The sequence below is a fragment of the Martes martes genome (assembly GCF_963455335.1).
Source record: "Martes martes genome assembly, chromosome: 3".
Classification (NCBI taxonomy): domain Eukaryota; kingdom Metazoa; phylum Chordata; class Mammalia; order Carnivora; family Mustelidae; genus Martes; species Martes martes.
In genome coordinates this window covers 157,165,813-157,187,314 of record NC_137890.1, presented here as the reverse complement: position 1 = coordinate 157,187,314, position 21,502 = coordinate 157,165,813, and the positions used below count along the sequence as shown (strand labels likewise).

General features: G+C 45.8%; 1 protein-coding gene across 1 annotated transcript in view; it reads right to left on the bottom strand.

The window, feature by feature from the left end:
* Positions 1-12,053: 12,053 nt before the first annotated feature.
* PDE6D (phosphodiesterase 6D) overlaps positions 12,054-21,502 on the bottom strand; it is a 51,206-nt gene continuing 41,757 nt past the window's right edge. The window contains exons 2-5 of the mRNA XM_080798960.1: positions 16,250-16,338; positions 15,325-15,450; positions 14,516-14,621; positions 12,054-12,650 (exon numbers count right to left, since the gene is read on the bottom strand). Of these exons, the coding sequence (XP_080655086.1) occupies positions 12,569-12,650; positions 14,516-14,621; positions 15,325-15,450; positions 16,250-16,338 (403 nt within the window). The 3' untranslated portion in view covers positions 12,054-12,568. The remainder of the gene's footprint in view (positions 12,651-14,515; positions 14,622-15,324; positions 15,451-16,249; positions 16,339-21,502) is intronic.

Genomic DNA, 21,502 nt, shown 5'->3' with positions numbered 1-21,502 from the left:
TGCATTTAAGATATCACATGGGGTAGCGGTGCCTGGTTGGCTCAGTCCGTCTCCCTTTAACTCAGGTCATGATCTCGGACTCCCGGGATAGAGTCCTGGGATCGAGTCCTGCATTGGGCTCCCTGCTCAGCCCTGCTCAGCGGGTAGTTGGCTTTTCCCTTTGCCCCTCACCCTGCTCATGCTCTCTCTCTCATGCGCTCTCTCTCTCGAATAAATAAAATCCTTTAAAAAAAAATACACATGGGTTAAAGTGTCAAGATTCCGGGACAGGATGGGTATTGGAGGCAAGGATCCCCCAGGTTCTGGCCTGAGCCCTCCAGCACAGGGAGGTGCCATTTACCACGTGCCAGGGGCTGGAGATGAAGGTCTAAAGCTGCGTGGAGACCTCCTGTGTTTGAGGTGAACTGTCAGAGGCTGGTGGGTACACAGGTCTGGAAGGCCGGCAAGAGGCCTGGCTTGGGCCAGAGTAACGGAGGCCGAGGTATAAACCAGACAGGCCAGAACAAGGGCCTAGCAAGAAGACGTAAGGCTCGGGGTGCCTGGGTGGCTCAGTTGGTTAAGCGGCTGCCTTCGGCTCAGGTCATGATCCCAGCGTCCTGGGATCGAGTCCCACATTGGGCTCCTTGCTCAGCAGGGAGCCTGCTTCTCCCTCTGCCTCTGCCTGCAACTCTGTCTGCCTGTGCTCGCTCTCTCGCTCCTCTCTCTCTCTCTCTCTCTCTCTCTCTCTCTCTCTGACAAATAAATAAATACAATCTTAAAAAAAAAAAGAAGACCTAAGACTTAGGTCACACGAGCGAGCACAGGGAGCTGAGTGCTGTCTGTCCCAGGAAGTGAAGGCTCTAAGCCCAAGGCCCCCTCTCCCTTCATCCTCTGCCCTGCCCACCTGGCTCACCAGCCACATCAGCCTCCCTGTGTCCAAGGCAAGCTTGGGCCTGGCGCAGGGCATTTGCACTGGTTATTCCTGCTCCAGGAATGTCTGATTCCCAGACTTCTCATAACTTGACCCATGTTAGGTCTCAGCACCCACGTTATCTCCCCAGAGAGGCCTTCCTTGTCTCTGACGTCAAGAAAGCTGTCCCCAGTTCTGTCCCTCAGCCACATAGCACTTCTCACAAAGTGAGCTTGTTTATTTACTAGTTTGTGTTTTTTGACTGTGCCCTACTGAGGCCAGGGGCCATGCCTTATTCACCACGTTTCCCTGCACATAATATTCTGTTCGTTCCTTCGTTCATTCTTTCATTTGCATGTGTACTGAATGTTGTCACTGTGCCTGACTCCATTCTGGGCTCCAGAGATACAGAAAAGAGCACGAGAGAGGAGGTCCCTCCTCAGGACACCACAGGACACCTCTTGGTGGTGGAACGGCGTTCTACATCCCCACCCACATTTGTGGTTTCTGCCACGTGTCCCATTTTTTGGGGGGGGGTGGGAGGCTTGCCTTTCACAAGGGTTGGAGCCTGTGGAGTAAGGACAGTGTAGAGTGTCCTCCCTGGGCTGCTCAAGCCCCAGGCTGCCTGTCCCTCACTGAGCTGTACCCAGACGGCTGCTAGGGTCAGATCAAGGCCTTGGTTGGAGGGAACTTGCGTCCGCAGTTGCTGCCCTCCCATGCTGTGCACAGGCTCTTGAGGCAAGACTGACCAGCTGCTCTCTGTTCTGCTTCTCAGGGCAGCTCAGTCCTGCAGATGTCCACAAGGCCTAGAGCCCGGGCCGGGTGTCCAGCCCAGGGGCCAAGAAGACCACAGAGCAGGCAACACATGGAGCTGGCATCAGGCTCCCAGGCCCACTCAGGCTCCGGCCCTGCTCAGAAGGAATTACTCCCCTCAAAACCTCTAGAAAGGAGGTGAGAGACTGAGCCCCATCCAGGCACAGACATGACAGGCATGTTAATACAGAGCAAGTAATTGAAACTTGCTGGGCCTCAGTCTCCTCCTGTGCACAATGGCAAGAAGAGTGTGAGCCAGGAGGTAGGGTCAGGACTGCCTTTCTTAATGTCCCATGTCTGCACCAAGCTCCCTGCTTCTTCTGTACCAGCGGCCTAGCCTCACCGCATAGCTTCATCCCACCAAAAGTTTGGACTGAACGGTCCTTGCTGCCTTCGGCAGAGCCTACTTTCCTCTAGTCCCGAGACTAGCACACTATTTATCACCGCCTGATGACCTGTTCTCGGAGTCCAGAGTCCCACCCATCCTCACTCCCAAAATCTTTCTAAAGGCCAAGGATCGGGCGGCCCATACAGCCCAAATTGGGAGATTTGCGAGCGACGGGCTCCCTCTGGTGGACGGAGGGGAACCGCACGGGACTCTGCCGGGTTCTGTACCGTCCAGGAAAGAGCAGCCTCAGCCACCACGACCCCCGCTGAAAGCCCTTCCTCCCTCTCTGTTTCTGGAGCCCCGGTCAGACATGAGAGTCAGTGGTCATTTCCCAAGCCTTCCCTCTGGTCAGCTGATCTGGTCCTTCTTTTCCTCAAAGGGAGACCCCAGGCCTCTCCAGAGCCTGAGCTGAGGCCAGGGTTGCTTCCTCCTTGGGTTCTGGCCCCCTGGGTTCCTTCTTGCTTAATCCGTTCCAATGCTTGGTGTGCGACACCTTCCCTGGGCAGGTGCAGCTCTCGGTCCTCTCTGCTCACTACTCATAGTGACTGCTGACCTAAGTCCCAGTCCCAGAGTCCTCAGCTGCAGGGAATGGGGGCCGGAGTTTGAAGGCTCCCAGCTGCCCTCCTGGCCACTCTGAGCTGTCCATCAGGCTGCCCTAGGGTCTGTGCCGCCTCTCCCTGGCTGTCGTTGCTGTCCCAGGGGTCCAAAGACTTAGATCTCCAATGCCCGGCCTTCTTCTGCTATGCCTCCTATGTGGCCTCCTGTGTCCAGGGTACAGGCCAACCCTGCCTGCCTCAGGACCTGGACACTCTGTGATCCCTGCCTGCTGAAAACTGCTTCATGGGGACAGAAACCCTGCTCCCAGCTTTACATGGAGTAGTCCAATTTTGCAGTGCGGCTGTCAACCCCCAGCTCCAAGTGCTTGGAGGGAAGGGTAGGGCCAGCCAGGATGGAGGGCAGGGCTCTCCCCAGGACTTCCTCTCCAGAGAGCTTGGCCTCCACTCACAGGGTTTGCTCTGAGTTCAGAGAGGTGACAAAAGCTCAAATTAGGAAACACAGCTGAAACATTGGAAGGCGGCCTGCAACATTGACCTTGTATGCTAGGGGGATGATAGATGTATTATTGAAGGAGAAGGCCTAGCAGCCTGTGGCTATGAAGTCCTGAGCATAGTCAAGGGACCCAGCTTGGACGGAGTATGTCCTCATGAGCTCTCCGTCAAAGCCGCTGCCCATAGCAACGAGAAGTGCCAGGTGGTCACTTGAGACAACCTCATTTCACATTCAGCCAAGCCGGGGCCCAGCTGTGAGGCTCTCGGCAGGGAGCAGATCTCTCCCAGGAAGGAGCTGCTGGTGAAGATTCCATAAGGTACCAGGGGACATATGTTGTTTTTGTCACCAACAGCCATCCCATCACCCTTCTCTTGGCAATAATCTCCTGAAATGGTGTCCAGTTTGCCTCTTGAAGGACTTCCCCTCCCCCACTCTCAACCGGATTCCACTGGCAGACTATGCCATTTGGTCTTGGCCAATCAGTGCCCAGGAACCCTTTGCTATACTGATTGGCTCAGGGGTGGCACATGACCCTAGCTGATCCAATCAGAGTGAGCACTGGGATTTTTTTTTTTTTTTTTAAAGGTTAGCTCTAGCCCAATATGGTGCTGGAACTCTGGACTCTGAAATCAAGAGTCGTGCGCTCCACTGACTGAGAGTGCCAGGTACCCTCTCCTGGGATTTTTTGATTGAGTCGCTGCAAAGGGAAGGAGGTTGGGCCCGGGCAGTGAGCCTTGAACTTAAGGCGTTGTGAGGGGTGTCGACTGCAGCCCACACAGACAGAAGAGTTGAGTCAAGGGGCAGAGGGACCCCAACTTCTATGACATTACTCGAGTCTCTGGGTTGGCCTGGACATAATGCCGTACCAATCCCTGGACTTTTCAATTATGCAAGTCAGGACATTTTCTCTTAGTTCAGGCTGGTTCAGGTTGGCTTTTTTGTCATTTGTAACTGAGTCACATTAGTAGATCGAAGGATACTGGGCTCCAGGCTCTAAACTCCAAAGCCAATCAGACTTCCATGAACTAGAGACAACTTGAAGAAGAGCACAGGGGTATGGGTATTGACTTCTGGTGTGGTTTCCAGGTTGAAGGAGAACAGAGGCAGGTGAATCAGCCTCAGAAGAGGCTGTGATGCTCATGGTTCATCTCTCAATAAGATCACAGAGTCCCTGCTGGACTCATTTCCAGCTGAGTGTGTGGCGCGGGCCATGGCCCAGTCATCTGAGCTGCCCACCTTGCATCCACTTCCTGGAGTCTCCCTTTCCCTCTCTCCAGTCTGCAGTGGTCTCTAGTCCTCTGACCTTCCAGGAACTCACAGAACTTACAGGGTTCCCATCTATGCCTCACAGCCAAACGCAGTATCATAGGACTCATGGGTGAGACCCCCATCTTCATGCAGCCTGGCACCACCCAACTATTTCTCTGCTCCAAGGTGTGCTTGAGAGGTTAATCCATCTTGTTTGGCAAAGTGCTGGGTAAGCAATGGGAAGGGTTTTCTTTTTGCATAACAGAAAAAGAAAAAAAATAGACTCCCTGGGTCTCTAACATATGAAGGAGTCTCTAAGAGGATAGTTTAAGATGCAGCTCATTCCAAATTTACCTGAAATTTTAAAATTTAAATTCAATTAATTAACATATAGTGTATTATTAATTTCAGAGGTAGTTTAGTGATTCATCAGTTGCATATAACACCCAGAACTCATTACATCATGTGCCCTCCTTAATACCCAACACCCAGTTACTCTATTCCCCCCCACCTCCTCTCCAACAACCCTATTTGTTCCCTGTAGTTTAGTCTCTTATGATTTATCTCTTTCTCTAATTTCTTCTTATTTTATTTTTTTCTCCCTTCCCCTATGACCCTGTTTTGTTTCTTAAATTCCATGAGTGAAATCATAATTGTGTTTCTCTGACTTATTTCACTTAGCATAACACCCTCTAGTTCCATTCATGTTGTTGCAAATGGCAAGATTTCATTTTTTGATGGCTGAGTAATATTCCACGGATTTTTGAAAAATTTAAAAAAGTTTTATTTATCCATTTGACAGAGAGAGGGATCACAAGTAGGCAGAGAGGCAGGCAGAGAGAGAGGAGGAAGCAGGCTCCCTGTTGAGCAGAGAGCCTGATGCAGGGCTCGATCCCAGGACCCTGAGATCATGACCTGAGTGGATGGCAGAGGCTTAACCCACTGAGCCACCTAGGCACCCCTTGGATTTTTTTTTTTTTCCCCCATAAACCTATTAACATACTGAAGGATGTTAGTGCCCAGAAAAAGTTGATCTTGTACAAGGACCCCCACCAGGGCTCAGAGACTGTTTGCTGAACTAAACAGATGATAGGAAAGGATTCCTTTGGGAACTGGTTCCATAGTTTGGCCATAGAATCCTGCACAGGCGTCATGCAGGCTCCCTCAGTGGCAGGTGGTCTGGGATCCTGTGACCCTTGTCAACACAGCCCAGGATGTGGTTGGTGTCAGTAGGTTTGGACGTAGCTAAGGTGTGGAAATGGGTACAAACCTTTCTGGAAAGCATTTGACCCTATATGTCAAGTTCCAAAAAAAAATATGCACATGTTCTTTTGTCTTAGAAATTCATCTCATCTCCATTCTGTATCCCAGGAAAACTTCTACCCCTTCCCAGAGGTATTCTCTGGGTCCTTCTCACCAATCTCCCCACAATGTTCCAAGTGTGACTCCTGTGGTTTCCACTAGAGCCTGGGGCTGCGACCTGCTTGACAGTGATGCTGGCCAGACATCTACTCTTAGAAGATACTGAGGTTGGATGGGGTGGGGGAGTGACAGTGGATTCTCCAATTCTGACCCCTTTGTCAACATTGTCCTTAGTCAGCTCCTAGTAAGCACCTCTTACTAGGAGATGCTCATTTCTTTCCTTGGAGACAGTGTGGTCTGAATCCATTTTAAAGACCCTGGCGTCAAATGAGTCCCATTATTAGGTAGGTGGGCTTTCTATTATTTTCCCGCTCTGCTCAGGGGCGACTTAACTTTTAATTGGTTAGTCTCTTGTTATGTGATGACATTTCTTAGATGTGACACTTCCAGTGGCCACTTGCCTCTCCAGGGAGACCAAGGAGGTGCCTTTGGGCAGAGGCAAGGTTTCTTTCAGGAAATGATTGCGTCAAAACACAACCAAATCCATACTGAGGTCTCAGAATTCTGTGCCCGAACGATATCATTTGAGCCTGGAAATGCTGGAGGATCGTGATGGTCATAAAACCTCTTGAATATCAAGTGTCTACTTTTAAGTAAACATGAACACTCCAAGAAAAACCTTAGCCTAATTGTACCGAACGTATTGTAGACTGTTGCTGAATACAAGCCAATTAAAAGAGAGAAACAATTAGACATTCTTTCAGAAGAGAGGATTTGGATTCCAATCCTGACCAAGGGCTGGGCCCTGAGTAAACAGTGTGTATGGCCAACGACATACCAGGAAAGGAAAGAAAGGATCATTATCAATCCCTATAACATAAAAAAGTGAAAGGAAATTTCAAGTTCTGTAAAGACGTACACCAATCATGTATAACTTAATTACACGGGGGGGGGGGCTCTGTGCTCCATATTCAAATTTTCATATTGTATGGCTCTAATACACATACTTTAGCCCCAAATGAAAGTAATAATTATATATAAAACATCCAAGTGATAATAATCTTGCTTATCCTCTTATAATTGAGAAGAGCTATTGGGGGGATGATTTGAATAAATCAAGTCATTTAAAAAGCCACTCTAAGAAATTTGAATAAATGCCCTCTTTTCCTTTGAAAACATTTTCTTTAATAAGTACAAGAATCCAAAAGCATTCCATGGAACCAAGAGCTGTCTCGGGGTTCCTACGGGGGTGGTAAATACCCACTTGTTGCTGTAGCTGTCAGTGATGGTAATGCACGTGCCTGGGTTTCTAACCCTCTGAAAGACGTATTTTATTTGAAGTAATCTCTTCCCCCAACATGGGGCTCAAACTCACGACCCCAAGACTGAGAGCTGCGTGCTCTACCGACTTAGCCAGGCAGGTGCTCCTGAGAGGCATTGTTTATTTTTTAAAAAAGATTTTATTTATTTATTTGACAGACAGAGATCACAAGTAGGCAGAGAGGCAGGCAGAGAGAGAGAGGGAAGCAGGCTCCTCGCTGAGCAGAGAGTTCGATGTGGGGCTTGATCCCAGGACCCTGAGATCATGACCTGAGCTGAAGGCAGAGGCTTAACCCACTGAGACACCCAGGTGCCCCAGGCATTATTTTTAAACTGAGGGTTTAGTAGCATGTGACTCTTGATCTCAGTGTTATGAGTTTGAGCCCCCTGTTGGGGGTAGAGATTACTTTAAAAAATAGTATGAAACCCCCCCAAAATGGCTTATTAGGGGTCCCTAAACTTTCTCTGTTCACAGCACACTTACTGTGTCAGTCATTTTCCCACAGTGTAACAAAACCAAAAGGTTTTTAAAGTTATTACTATGTAGTTAGGTTCAAACAACTTGTTAAGTATTTATATCCTAACCTAGTAGCTGTCATATTATTCTGGAAAAAGAAAAGGCACATAAATTGAGAGGAAAAATATTTTTATTTTATTTGTAATCACAATGACTTATTGATGTGATGTGGGCACATCTTCTCAAACCTTGGAATCAGATTGGATACAACCACCCTCATTTCCTGTTCGTACTTTTTTTTTTTTTAATTACTCATTTATTTTAGAGAGAGCATGTGAGTGAGTGCAGCTGGGCGGGGGGCAGAGGGAGAGAATCCCAAGCAGACTCCGCCCTCAGTGTGGAGCCCTATGTGGGGCTCGAACCCACGAACTGAGATCATGACCTGAGTTGAAACCAAAAGTTGGATGCTTAACCACTAGGCACCCCTGTTCACATGGATTTTTCAGGGGTACTTGTTTATCAATAAAATGTACAAAAATTCAGCTTCGCAAAGATAACTCACCAAAAAGAATGTAGTGTGGTGCAGTATAATGTTGAAACTGAACTATCTTGAGCTAATAGTGAGCACAGTACAACAGACATCCCCAATGGCTGCATTTCCTTTGAAAATTAAAATGTCCTTTGGAACCCTTGTGAATTTGCTGCAGTGCCCTGGGGTGCCTTGGTGCACAGTTTGGGAACCAACTGTATTCACCAAATCTCTGCTTCTCACTCCATTCAACTTCACCCCCGAGTTTATTCAAAACTACGGACAAAGCTGCTTAGCTTCGAACCAAATAAAAATGCACCAAAAAACTGCTAAGCCAGGTTTGGTCTTCACTTTGAGGACTATTTTAACAGTATTTTGAGAGCCACAAAACAATTACCTGGTCACTAGCAACAAGTTCTGAAAATAAACTGTTCAATACAGAGGGACTGGTGACCAGGCGCACATTCCGGCGGTCTTTTTGGATGAGACATGGAGGATAAATCAGAAGGGAAGACGATGCCGTTGGCCCGACAGGCCCCAGGGAGTTCTAGGAACTGCGGCAGGAGCAGTTGGGGTGAAGATGTTTGTAAGGCTAGTCAACAGGCCTTGGTCTGGATTGTGGGGCAGCCCTGCTAACCTCCAGGAAGCGGTTATCAACCCTGAAATTCTCTTCCTTCCCCTGAACCCGGTTTCTATCTGCCAGTTCCACCCCAGCCTGGGAGGGAGGGGGTTGGGGAAGGAAAACAGGGACATCTGCAGCTGACCTCTGTGGCCTTCTTCTTCCTCATTTCCCCTCTCCATCCTACACCAGGCGGGAAGGGGCAGGTTCACTCTTCCCACAAGGAGGAGCTCTTTGTAGTAAATGAGACAATCCTGTGTGCCCCCTCCTCACCACCACCCCGTTCTTGTTTTGTTGGTAGTTTAAGGGACTTAAAAATCTTTTTGAGTAAAGCCTGGCTTTCCATGGTTAACTTGTCCCTCCTGGGTTGGTAGTCAAAAGCTGAACGCTGACTTCTTTCCATTGCTTCTCACATCAGACTGATGCTGTCACTGGGCAGTCTTGTTTCATCCGAGCATTTATTGCTACCTGAAATTATTTGCTTCCTGTCTCCTCTCATTGGAATGGGATGGTAGGGACTTCACTGGTTGAACAAGTATGTCCATCATTTAATACAGTGTCTGGTACATAAACAGTGCTCAGTAAATATGTGTGGACTGAATGCATAATGCTTAAAAATGTTGCACATAGAATGTTCTCGATATACAACAGCTAGGAAAAGAAAGAAAGAAAACAGAAAAAAATCCAGAAATCCACTAACAAAGATTTTAGGGACAAGATGGTTGGAAGCAAATGAACAGCCTGCAAGGAGCAGAACTCCCAGGGAAGGGGCTCCCAGAATCCACAAGAATTTCCAGTACGTGTTAGAAGGATCCAATGCAGCAGACAAAGCAGGAAGGACCAGCAGGGGGCAGTGGGTCAGTGGAGTTCACGGACATACTGGCGGAAAGGAGGCCCCGGGTCAGAGCCAGCCAGCCAGCCAGCGGCTGTTGAGGAGTAAATGAGAGGTAGGGAGGTGGAAAGAGTGAGTGGAGACAGTCCCAAGGAATTTGGATCTGCAGAGAAAGAGGATGGAGCAGGAGCTGTAGGCGCCGCAGGACTGAAGGAAAGCCTTATTTTAAAAAATTTTTTAAAAAGTTATTTGAGAGTGAGAGAGAGTAAGTACGAGCCAGGGGAGGGGCAGCGGCGGGGAGAGAGAGGGCGAGAAGCAGATTCCCCCCTGAGTGCAGAGCTCAACATCGGGGCTCCATCCTGGGACCCTGAGATCATGACCTGAGCTGAAGTCCAACACTTAACTGGCTGGTCCACACAGGCGCCCCACAAGCCTTAGTTTTTTAAAATTTATATTTTTAGGGTCACTTGAACATGTTTTGTAGGCTAAGAGTTGAAGGATTCAGAGAAGAGAGGGCTTTCCAGATTTTGCTGAAGTATGTGTAATCTCTTCTCATTTATTTCATTTTCATTTTTTTTTAATCTCTTCTTCCTTTCATTCACCTTGCGCTTCCCTTATCGCAGGCGTTACCATCACCTGTCACCACCCTCTACTAGAGACAAATCCCCGAAAGGCAGGCCTGTGCCTCACACGTATGCATATGGGAAGAGTGTGAGTGTGGCCTTCAGTGGACTGGACTCCCTCCAACCCCTTCCCGCCCAACTGAGGCCAGACTCGGTGCTTCACCACACCCCCATCACAGAAGTCCACAAGCCTGCATGCGACTTTAGCTTACCTTACAGCTGCCCGTGTACATCTATCCGTCTCTGACACTTACTGCCTCTACCAGCATTTCTCAAAGTCTGGTCCACAGACCGCTTGCGTCAGAATCACCTGGGCTGCTGTAGCAGGTAGATTTCTGGGCCCTGCACCTACTGAACCCCAATCTCTGGAGTGTGGGGCAGGTACCCGTACACATGCCGGGCCTGGGCTGCATGCCTCTCCTCTGTAACATTCTGTGGCCTTTGATGCATCTGCAAAACCCCCAGCTCTGCAGGCACTTAGACCTGCACCCATTCTACCGGAGCTGACTCTGACCTACAGGGCCCGAGTCCCCACAGCTCTTGTGTCCTCTCCTTTCGCTTGTGCTCACCCCTGCCCGCACCCCTTCCCTCTTCCTCCTCCCATCATAGCTGCAGCCATCCTCCCGGCCAGCCCCAGTCCCTCCTGCACAGCTCAGAACCTGTCAATCGCACTGTCCCCGGAGCACACTTTTTGGGCCTTGTTTCATGATAAAATGATCAGCGCTGCCTGAACACACACACTGTTGCCTGGAGAGATGGTGCATGTCTAAGAACGACTAGGCTGTAGTTCTTTTTTTTCTCAGAGCAGCTGACAAAGAAGTGTGTCCCTGACAGTTCTGGCTGGGTGAGTGAGTGGAGAGGGGCAGTGAAGGAGGCTCTGAGCAGGGGAAGAAGCTTCCCTGGGACGACTTCTCTCCACTGGGAGGTGTCCAGGTCCCTAAGTGCCTTCCCCGCTGGAATTCTGGGGAGCAGACGTAGTTCAGGAAAGGAGACGAGTTCACTCTGAGGGAAGAGATGGCATTTCCAGAAAGCAAAAGGAAATCTGGATTCACTTTAACTTTGTTTTCTCATCCAATCTTGGTATTTAAAAATTAGGTTTTGAAGACAAGAGCCCTCATGTGAGGAATGGAATTATCACTGAAAGATGGTGACAGTCCACTAAAAATGTCCTTCTCCTCCCCACCCACAGAGGCAAACAGACCCTTTGGTAAGAAAAAGAGGAGGAATATGTGAGCAGGGGCTACACCAGAGGGCCCGTCTCTGGCTATATTCTCCTTCCCTCTGGTCTCAGCCTTACTACTGTGCGAACTGAAAACCCGTTAATTGCTGGTATTGTATAAAGAACAGTGAAGGCTGCTGGTAGCTCAGAGGTAAGCTTTTAAAAAAGAACCCTTCTCTGTCACATCAGACTTGCAGGCACCCAGCTACCATCACTCTCTCCCATGCTGGCTTCCTCTGCCTGGGTTTTAAGGCCTCCCAGCACCCCACCCCATCCCAGATGTGTTCCCACCATTCTCCACATGACTTCTTTTCTCCATTCTGGAACTTCTGTCCTCTCACATAAGAATACAAGAGTTTCTACTCTGTCAGCTTGGACTTCTACCCTTTCCCAAAACCTCTTGAGCAAAGGTACATCATAGAGGTATGAGAAAAGTTAAAAGCAACACCAGACAAACAAAGTTTGTTGTGGAAAAGAACCACTGCATATCGTGTCTCAAAGACAAATGTTAAGGTCATGGGTCTTGTTTGGGTACATTGTACATTCTCAGAAAGCAGCAACTGAAGCATCGGGAATGCAAAATCTATTAGTCGATTTCTGGAGTAAAATACAGCTGTGGTCCTACGGTCTGATAAATGTCTTTCTTCACATCATGGGGCTGGGTTCATGTTCCAGAAAAAGCAGAGATGAAAGCAGTGCCATGCTAAAGACTGTAGGAATATTTTAATTCATATGTTTTAATTCATTACGTAATAATAATATCACAGTCTATTTTACAAGTTAAATGTATGAGAATGTATGAAATAGAAATGGTAGGAAAAAAACTAAACATAGGTCAGGAATATGAATTTTTCCAAAACCAGGGGCCAAAGGAAGATGCGTTGCCTGCAGGGCCCAAGGAGGAAGCAGAGGGGGTGGGAACAGCATCGGCTCTCATGGTAAGCATCTGTCCCTGTGTCACCCTGGGAAGGAGTCAAGGCTTACCCTCTGCCCTGGTCTGGGGTTGGGAGTTGAGTCTGGTCAGTGGAAGATGGCGGCTTGGAAGGAAACAGCCATCTGGTTACCTACACAGAACTGGTCCCCTGGTGGCCGCAGGTGGGTTGCCGTACAGGGAATTAGGGGTGGAAATGTCAAAAATCAAACGCGTGGAGGAAAAAAGTCGAGTTTCCTCCTTTCCCCCCCAAAACCCAAATTCTTGAAATGCACACACATTCTTCTCTCAAACGTAGAAAAGTCTCACTCTGGATGTGCTTACAAGAAGATCGTCGTCAAAAAACTTTGTCTCTATGATAACATTCCCACTATAAGTAAGAAGAGAGGGCAAAAGAGTGAGTGTGTTAGGCAACAGATTTCATTTCCACAAAGTGGCTTCAGTTTGGGTCTGCTGGGCCTGGGGACACGCACCTACCTAGAACTTTGGCTTGGCGACACTGAAATCTATGTCCAAATGGGGTTAGAAGTCTAATGTGACATTTAACTTTGTGATTAGATTTTTTTCTCCTCAAGTTCAGAAAACAGAAGAAAGAGCATGTTTTAATCCCTGATATATGTAAACCCCTTAGCAGAGTGCTCTGCAAACAGGGGTGCTTATACATACGACTTTTTTTTTTTTTAATATGAGTGACTTTTTGATACACATGGAAACCTGCAGGTCTCTGGTAGGCAGTTGTGGGTTGGTCTTTCCTGCATCTATTTCCATCACTTTGGGTAACATCACTCTGCTCTTCTGGGGACCCACCCCATCTCCAGTCCATGGGTCAGTCCAGTAGCCTCTCCTTCACCTGGCAGAGGGCTACGCACAGGACATAATTTGGGCTAATCAGACTCTTCCCCCGCTCCCCGATGGAGCAGGATCCTTCCTATGGCTGCTCCTGAAGGAGATCATCGATGGATTCCTGCCACCTGCATCTTTGAAGCTGCCCGGGTCTCAGCGCCACCCGCCACCCCCCACCCGCCTTCAGGTCTGTCCTATCAGCTGGAGTCATTTCTATGGCTTGCAAGCCAAAGAACCCCAAATGACACACCTGTATTGTACAGGGGAGAATTTCATTTTTCTTGGTGGGTATCCTAGTGTTTCCAAACCAAACCACTCTTGAACCAAGTTAAGGACAATAGAGGTACTGTCTTTGGGTTCCAGAAAGTAAAATATGAGTTAAAGAACCTAAATAAGTCATCACAGACTTATTGGACCTGGCCAAGAAGGAGTCAATGAAGGTTAATAAAATATTAAAAATGCCCTTCTATATACTACCCTATACTTTCCCAGGGTAATTAATAGCCAGCAGATACATTTTTTTTGGCAATTAATTATAAAATGGGTACGTAAGAAACTCAAGATTTAATTGGCTATTAGAATATAAAAATATCTACCATTGTAATTAAAAATCTATTAAAGCAAACATCTTTAAAGCAAACAACCTCTATTTACATTCAGTGTGGCTTTCACCAAGGATCAGTTTAAAGGGACAATCCAATATTACACAAATATCTGTGGGAATAACTCATTACTAGACACTATTACTAAGACCTCTGAAAGTCTACTACTTTTTCCGAAGAGAAAATATAAGTTGGGCCCTTACTGACAGTGTTTTTGGATAAAGGACAAACAAATTATTCTTTGAGCAGGAAGCATAAATATGAAAATGGTAAGCTAGTCTCTGAAAAACCATAACCAAACATTATCCTCTAAAACAAACTTAGAACTTTGCCAGATTCCATTAAAGGCCATTCAAGAAAAGTACAGAGTATCAGAAGTTTGGTTTTCAGGAAAGTGAGCAAATTAGCCTAGATTTAATATAGAGTACAGGCCAGTTTCTTCTCATATCATCTTCTTTCATCCTCACTACACCTCTGTGAGATAGAATTATTAATTCTATGTGTAGAGAGGAGAAAAATAAGGCCAGAGAGGTAAACATTGTCCAAGATTGCACAGCAAGCCAGGGTTAATCAGGAATTTAGTCTAATCTAAAGGTCTACTCTAAAGTTTTTTTTTTATTTTTTTCCATTTGATCACACTGTCTTTCTTATGACAGAGTCAGTAACCTGTAAACTCAAATACCCCTGAATACTCTCTCCCCTTATTTTCACCCGGGTCTGCCCGCTGAGCAGCACCGTCAGCTCCCCTGCCTGGAACCCACTCCCCAGTGCCTGCGGTCTGCTCACTCACGTTAGCACGCTGGCGGGCATCATCTGGGATTCGGGCGCGGCCTCTATCAGGGACTGCCAGGTGTTTGTGGAGTTTGGGATCACAAAGCCAAACTCGAAGAACCATTCTGAAGGAAGAACAAAAAGCTGGTGAGTGGGCACCCCAGAGAGTTTTGGGGCTCTGCACACGTCCCCCCTTTAGAGTGAGCCTCTTCTTTCCCCAAGAACCACAAATGCAGCCATCAGAAACCTCCGGGGCCAGAGGCATGTGAAAGAGGCTGTCCTCAGGCTGTCCCCAGACCACACCAGAGGCTTACTCCCTCTGCTCTAGGGTCTAAAGGGTGAGGATCAGTGGGTAGATACAGTATAAACAACGCTTTCTTAGCAATAGGCTATGTGTATATGATAAACAGAAGAATAGACTAGGCCTTTCACTTGCAATTCCAGCTGCAAGACACGGACGTGCACTCTTACAGTTCATGGTGGAAACTTGGTGCAGAGTGGCCTTGGTGGCCAGATCTGCGGGAGACTGAGAGCTCTGTACCAGGCCCTTGTTGGCAGCTTCCTCGTGACCACATTATAATTCACCAGTGATAAAGCGGGCACCAACCCAGGCCCACCAGTGTCAGAAACCCTTTTGTTGGGCTCAACGCCCCTTGTCATTGCCAGCTTTGTTTTTGCTGGGGCCCCCAGCCTCGCAAGGTGTAGGAATCCCATCACAAACTGAGTTGCAAAATGAACGTTACCAAAGCAGTGTTTTAAGTTCACTGGGTCCTGCCTTTTTACTCTGTCATCCTAAGTGAGGCTTCCAGGCACTAGGCCACAGAATACCTTCTAGGCATTGCCCTTTGAAGTAAACTTTTTGTTCCAGGCGGAATTTTTCCATTTGCTCTGCTGAAGAGAAGTTCAACTCTCGAGACACTGCCTTGCACTTGAGGATTTTCTTGGGAACACGGGCTGGTAAATAAAAAGAAATACTGAAGCCATTCTCAATGAAAATTACATACTATGATTCCTTAAGTTTCTGGGACCTCCTTAGAGCTGATTTAGAACACATTATCTATGTTACATTTCAGAGAAAAGCCTTGGTGACACAATTAAAGGCAGAGGTCCCCAACTGGTCAAGTGCATCTGACTGAAATATCTTTATTATTATTTTTTAAAGATTTTATTTATTTATTTGAGAGAGACAGAAAGAGAGAGGGAGAGCACAGAGGGAGAGGGTGAAACAGATTCCCCACTGAGCAGAGAGCCTGATGCAGGGATGCAGGGCAAGATCCCACCACCCCAAGATCACGACCCGAGCAGAAGGCATTTGCTTAACCGACTGAGCCACCCAGGCGCCCCCCTGAAAGATCTTTAAGAAACACCAGATATAGTGCATCTAAGGGCCTTCCCTAGCTGTTTTCATTAGGAAAAGGACTGAGTGGACACTTTCTTTACTCTGTTCTGTTGGTTTTAACTCCTTAGTTTTTCTTTTATTTCAGGGAGATAAAAATGGAAATTTTCTTTAAAAAAAAAAAAGTTGAGAGCTTAGTTTATATCTTTAGGCATGTTTTAATGTTAAAATTTCAGCATAAAATGAGTTTTGGGAAGTGAGAGGGAAAAAAGGTAGGAAAGGAACTGGGAATCTCAGTAACACATGCTGAGCCCGCAGGGGTTTGCCCATCAGGATCTGCATTAATTTAGCTCCCTGATGCTTAGGCCCTGCTCCTGAAACATCAGAGCCCTGTGCAGGGCAAGGGTTGGGGAGTACCTTCATGCTCCACTCCAGGGACTGACAGGTCTTCTGTTCCTTGCCACAGTATCTTCCCAGTCTCAGCATCCCGGAGGTTCATCCAATTTCTGATCAAATGTATTAAGGAAAACAATGCACTGAAAGCGACTCTAACTTTGCACTCAAGGTGTGTTCTAGCTCTCAGATTTGCTACCAGCTCCTGTTTACCTTTTAGCAAGTCGGCCTATCTGCCAAGTGCCATGAAAGCAAATGAGGTGTAGGAGGGTCCAAAGGACATCTAAAGGAAGGTCGTAGCACAGACCCAAGAGAGATTTTTTTTTTTTTTTTTAAGATTTTATTTCTTTATTTGACAGAGAGCACCAGCAGGGGAAGTGGCAGGCAGAGGGAGAAGGAGAAGGGCTCCCCTGCTGGGCGGGGAGTCCAATGTGGGGCCAGATCCCAGGAGGCTGGGATCGATCAGAATGGGACAGAGGGCAGATGCTTAATGACTGAGCCACCTAGGCGCGCCCCCCAGTGGAGATATTTTTATCTATAACACGAGAACCAAAGACTACACATCTAGAAACTGCAAGGAGAGAGAAAATGAATAGTACAAAATTTAAAATTTCCCAACAGAATCAGACCAGCCAAGATAAAAGACTTAAAGAAACAGATAAGAGAGGTATCCCAAGAAGTGACTCATGCAGACCACCCCCACAGCCCATAAACTTTGCTCACAAGTCCACAGATCTCAAGTACCCATTTAACTGCCTGTTCTTAGATGTAAGAAACTAACCAAGGATCACCAGAAACCGAAATGAAAGACAAACCAAAACAAAGAGAAAAAAGCAACTTAAGAGGAAAAAAGAGACTACAGAAGAAGATACAAAAAATTTTTCAAAAGATTTTGTTTATTTATTTGAGAATGAGGTGAGAGAGCACAAGCAGGGGGAGCAGCCTGATCCCAGGAAGCAGAGATCATGACCTGAGTGGGAGGTAGATGCTTAACCAACTGAGTCACCCAGGCATCCCAGAAGATACAAACTTTTAAAAAGAAGTATTAAGAACTAACAAAATTGGGTTACCTGGGTGGCTCAGTTGTTAAGCATCTGTCTTTGGCTTGGGCCCTGATTCCAGGGTCCTGGGATTAAGCCCCACAGGGAGCCTGCTTCTCCCTCTCCCACTCCCCTGCTGTGTATCCCTCTCTTGCTGTCTCTCTCTCTGTCAAATAAATAAATAAAATCTAAGAACAAACAAACAAAACAAAACAGCCAGAGATAATATAAGCCTTATACACTAAAAATCATATACAATTAAATTTTGTTTATTTTAGGTGATCTTCTCTGGCTCAAGTTTACAAATTTGAGGCTAGTCAATTGATAATCTCATTTAATCATAAAATGCCTTCTAACTTAAGTAGTTATATTTTCTAGTTTCTGTATTGTTCATCATACAATAAATGAATCACTAATAGCAATGAAAAAAGGAACATTCAGAGAACAAAAAAGAATGCTAGGAAAATACACATTTTGATAGCAGAACCAAACAACTCAATGCAAGGGTTGGAAGACAAACCTGAGGAACTCTTTCAGAAAGAAAAATAAAAAGGGACAACGATAGAAAACAGGAGAGTAAAGATAAAAGAACCGGGTATCAATCTAAGAGATCCAAAATCTAACAGGAGTTCAAGAAAGACAACCGAAAAACCATGGAGGGGAAGTGATCAATGAATTAATTCAAGAAAATGTCCCAGACTGAAGATCTAGCAAGTGACCAAGTCACATCATTGTGAACTTGCAAAACATCAAGGTTAAAGCAAAGCTTCCAGAGGATAAACAAGTCACATAAAGGTCAGAATCAGAATGGGAAAAAAAAAATCAGAATGAATCACACTTTTCAACAGGGACTCTGGTGGGTAGAAAAAAATGAAGCAGTGCCTTTACGAATCTCCGGGAAATTCCTAAAACTAAAAAAAGATTTACTTTCTCAAGAAACTAATGATAATATGCTATTTCAAAATGACAGGGAAGACTAAGGAAAAAGACGATATTGAATCCATGAGCAAGGGACTAAAACAAGATAGAGGTGAAAAAGTCCTCTTTAGAGGACTGAAGGGTGACAGGCCGAGGTCCAGACAAGAGCAGGTCAGAAGGTTTAGAAAGAGATTGTAAGAAGATGAAATTCATAGACTATCTGATGGGTTTAAATGGGAAAGATTTATATAGTAAGGGGATATTTGGGGGTTCATTAGTGAGAAGCACAGAAAGCCTAAGTAAATGAATAAAAAACCAAGACAATAATTAACATCAGGGAAAAATCAAAGGTGGTATTGGAAGAAAAAAGCAGTTACACTATACTACATGGCATCATTGCAAACAGGGCTGACATAGTCATAATAATAAAACCACAGACTATGGATCCAGTACCATTATCCTGGGAGGATGGGGGAAGGAGAAGAGCATGTATGTGTGGTCAGGCAGAAAGTTTTGGGAAAGAACAAAACTCATTTTCCACAGTGAGAAGTTGATAAACAATGCCTAAAATAGAGACATTAAGGCATAGCCACAGTGTGCAATTCAGAAATATGAAGATAAATAGTAAATAAATCAGCTAGAAACTGAAAATGGTTTTCTCCAGGGAGTAGAAAATAGGAATGGAAGGATATAGAACGCAGCTCATCATTCAAAACCAGGTAGAACTATAACTCTGAACAATGTACACACACAACTTTGATAAATATAAACACTAAATTTAAAAAGACAGTCCTGAGTTTTTTTTAAACAATGGACAAATAATTTTAAAAACATTAGTATTTCCATACATAGAGGCTAAGTTTGAGAAAGATAGCTAATATTTAAAGTTTACAGGTCTTTTTTTTTTTTTTTTTTTCGTTTTTGCTGTCTAGCAACCAAACCCTCTTCCCAACAGCACCATGTTGCCCCTGTGGGAGGCAACGACTGCAAGGCATTACTGTAACTAGAAGATCCAAATCCTTCCCTCCAGAGCCTGGTGCAGCTGGGGGCAAGCACATGACCTAGGCTTGGAAGCCTGGGTACCAGGAGTTGAGGAACTTCAGCAGTTCTGCAGGATGGGGCAGGAGCTGTGCTAACCCAAACTTCCCTGCTTTGTGACCACTGCCCGGTCAGTTCTGAAACCCCAGGGAGCCTTCAGCCTTTCTGACTGGGTAGCTTGCACTGTTGAACCCAGAGCAACATGGCTGATTAGCATCACTATGCATGAAACAGTACAGTTAACCCTCTGGAGACATTCTTTCTAGGTTTTGCTGTTACTGAAGTCGCAAAAGATAACCAAGGGTTACCCTGGTTTCTTGTGCTCTCAACCTGCTGTTGCACTGCACCCCCACCCCACTCCCCTATGAACCTACCACTGCTTTGAAGGTGGGTTGGTTGTGCTTCTCTCCTCTCCTTGTGTGTAATCCTAACAGTCTCCTCATATGCTCATTATATCCCCAGATACTACTGCTCTTACATACCTTTGCAGTTTTCTTCTTCTCTGCTTCATATTTTGAAATTCCACTTTTTAAAAAACTAATTTCAAAAGCAAGTCAAAAGTATACATACTTGCTTAGATCACATTTTTTTAAGTGTGTGAGTGTGTGTGTGTGTTTTGTTTGTTTGTTTTAAAGTAAGCTCTACGCCCAGTGTGGGTCTTGAACTCACGAGCTCAAAATCAAGAGCTGCATGTTCTACCAACAGAGCCAGCCACGCACCCCCAGATCACATATTAAAATTCCAATGACTATAAATATGCTTAGCTATTCTGGGGTCTCCATATATGAAGACAAAGCTTCCCCAGCTGGAGAAATGAAACAGTAGCTACTACTGCTCCAGCAAGTCCACTCTGAACTCAGATCTAACAGAATTGCCTTAGACATTTAAGCCCAAGGTTTTCAGAAGACACAGCACTCATTTAACCCGCTCTGTACAAGCTTTTCGTTCTTTCTCTATGGATACTCTCTTAGGTACCAATATAGCCACACTGGACACCAGATTTTCTTAAATAACAAAACTAAAATTACTCTTAAAATTTCAGGCTCACACACAAGTGGGGCATTCCAGCAAAACTACTGCGAGAAAAGCCTGGGAAAGGGGGCTCCCTTTGTAAAGCAACAGCTAGATCAGAGCTAGCAGTTTCCAAAAAAAGCATTACTGCTGCTGGCCTGGGTCAGCAAAGAAAAGCCTGGCACCAGAATTTACTCTTCAATCTATTAGAGGATAGAAAGAAAGAAGTCTTAAATGAGAGTCTGCTCTCTGATGATTAGTGGATGGTGAATTGAAGATTCCTCCATTTTACAGCAAGGGAGAGAAGGTGCTAAAAATACATGGCTTATCTTCCTAACATAAGCGCCTCCTGTCTTTATAAATTATCAGTTTAAGGACTTAATTATCTCTTTAGGACATTTATTATATTGTTTTTGGAAATATACTTAAAAAAATATTTTGGCCAGTTCAACTATTAGGCATTTCTTGTATGTACCTTAATCCAGAAACCTATCAGTCTGTATCATGGACTTCATTGTATAACCCTAACAAAACCTGTAAGATTTCACCCTCAATAAATACCACAAAATTAGAGAAATACATCCAATGATGTTGGGATGTAGGCTACTGAGAGCCCCTCCAAGTTCTCTAAGGTAGGGGTGAAAAGGAACACTCTTAATTCACGGCAAAGATGCTGCCATTTGGGAACAGCTTTATAAGTCATAAATCATAAAAATACAAATCCATGACAGCTCAATAGCAAAAAGAAATAAAAATTATTAAGGTAGGTATTTTCTGGTTAAGGTTTTATTTTTTACTTGATAGAGAGAGTAAGAGTGCGAGCACATGCATAAGAAAGGGGAGGACGAGAGGGAGAAGCAGTCTTCCCCTTGAGCAGGGAGCCTGATGCGGGGTTTGACCGGAGGACCCTGGGATCATGACCCGAGCCGAAGGCAGGTGCTTAACTGACTTGAGCCACTCAGGTGCCCCTGAGGTAGGTATCTTAAAATAACTACAAGAAAAGATGGTCCTCAAAAGAGGAAGTATATTTCACTAAAAATGTTGGAAATGAAGGTGCCTGGGTGGCTTAGTTGGTTAAGCAACTGCCTTCGGCTCAGGTCCTCGAATCGAGACCCACATCAGGCTCCTTGCTCAGCGGGGAGTCTGCTTCTCCCCCTCCCTTTCCCTGCTACTCCACCTGCTTGTGCTCTCTCTCTCTCTCTCCGTGTCAAGTAAATAAAACTTATTAAAAAAATGTTGGAAATGAAAGGCAAGCTTTAATGGCTTCATC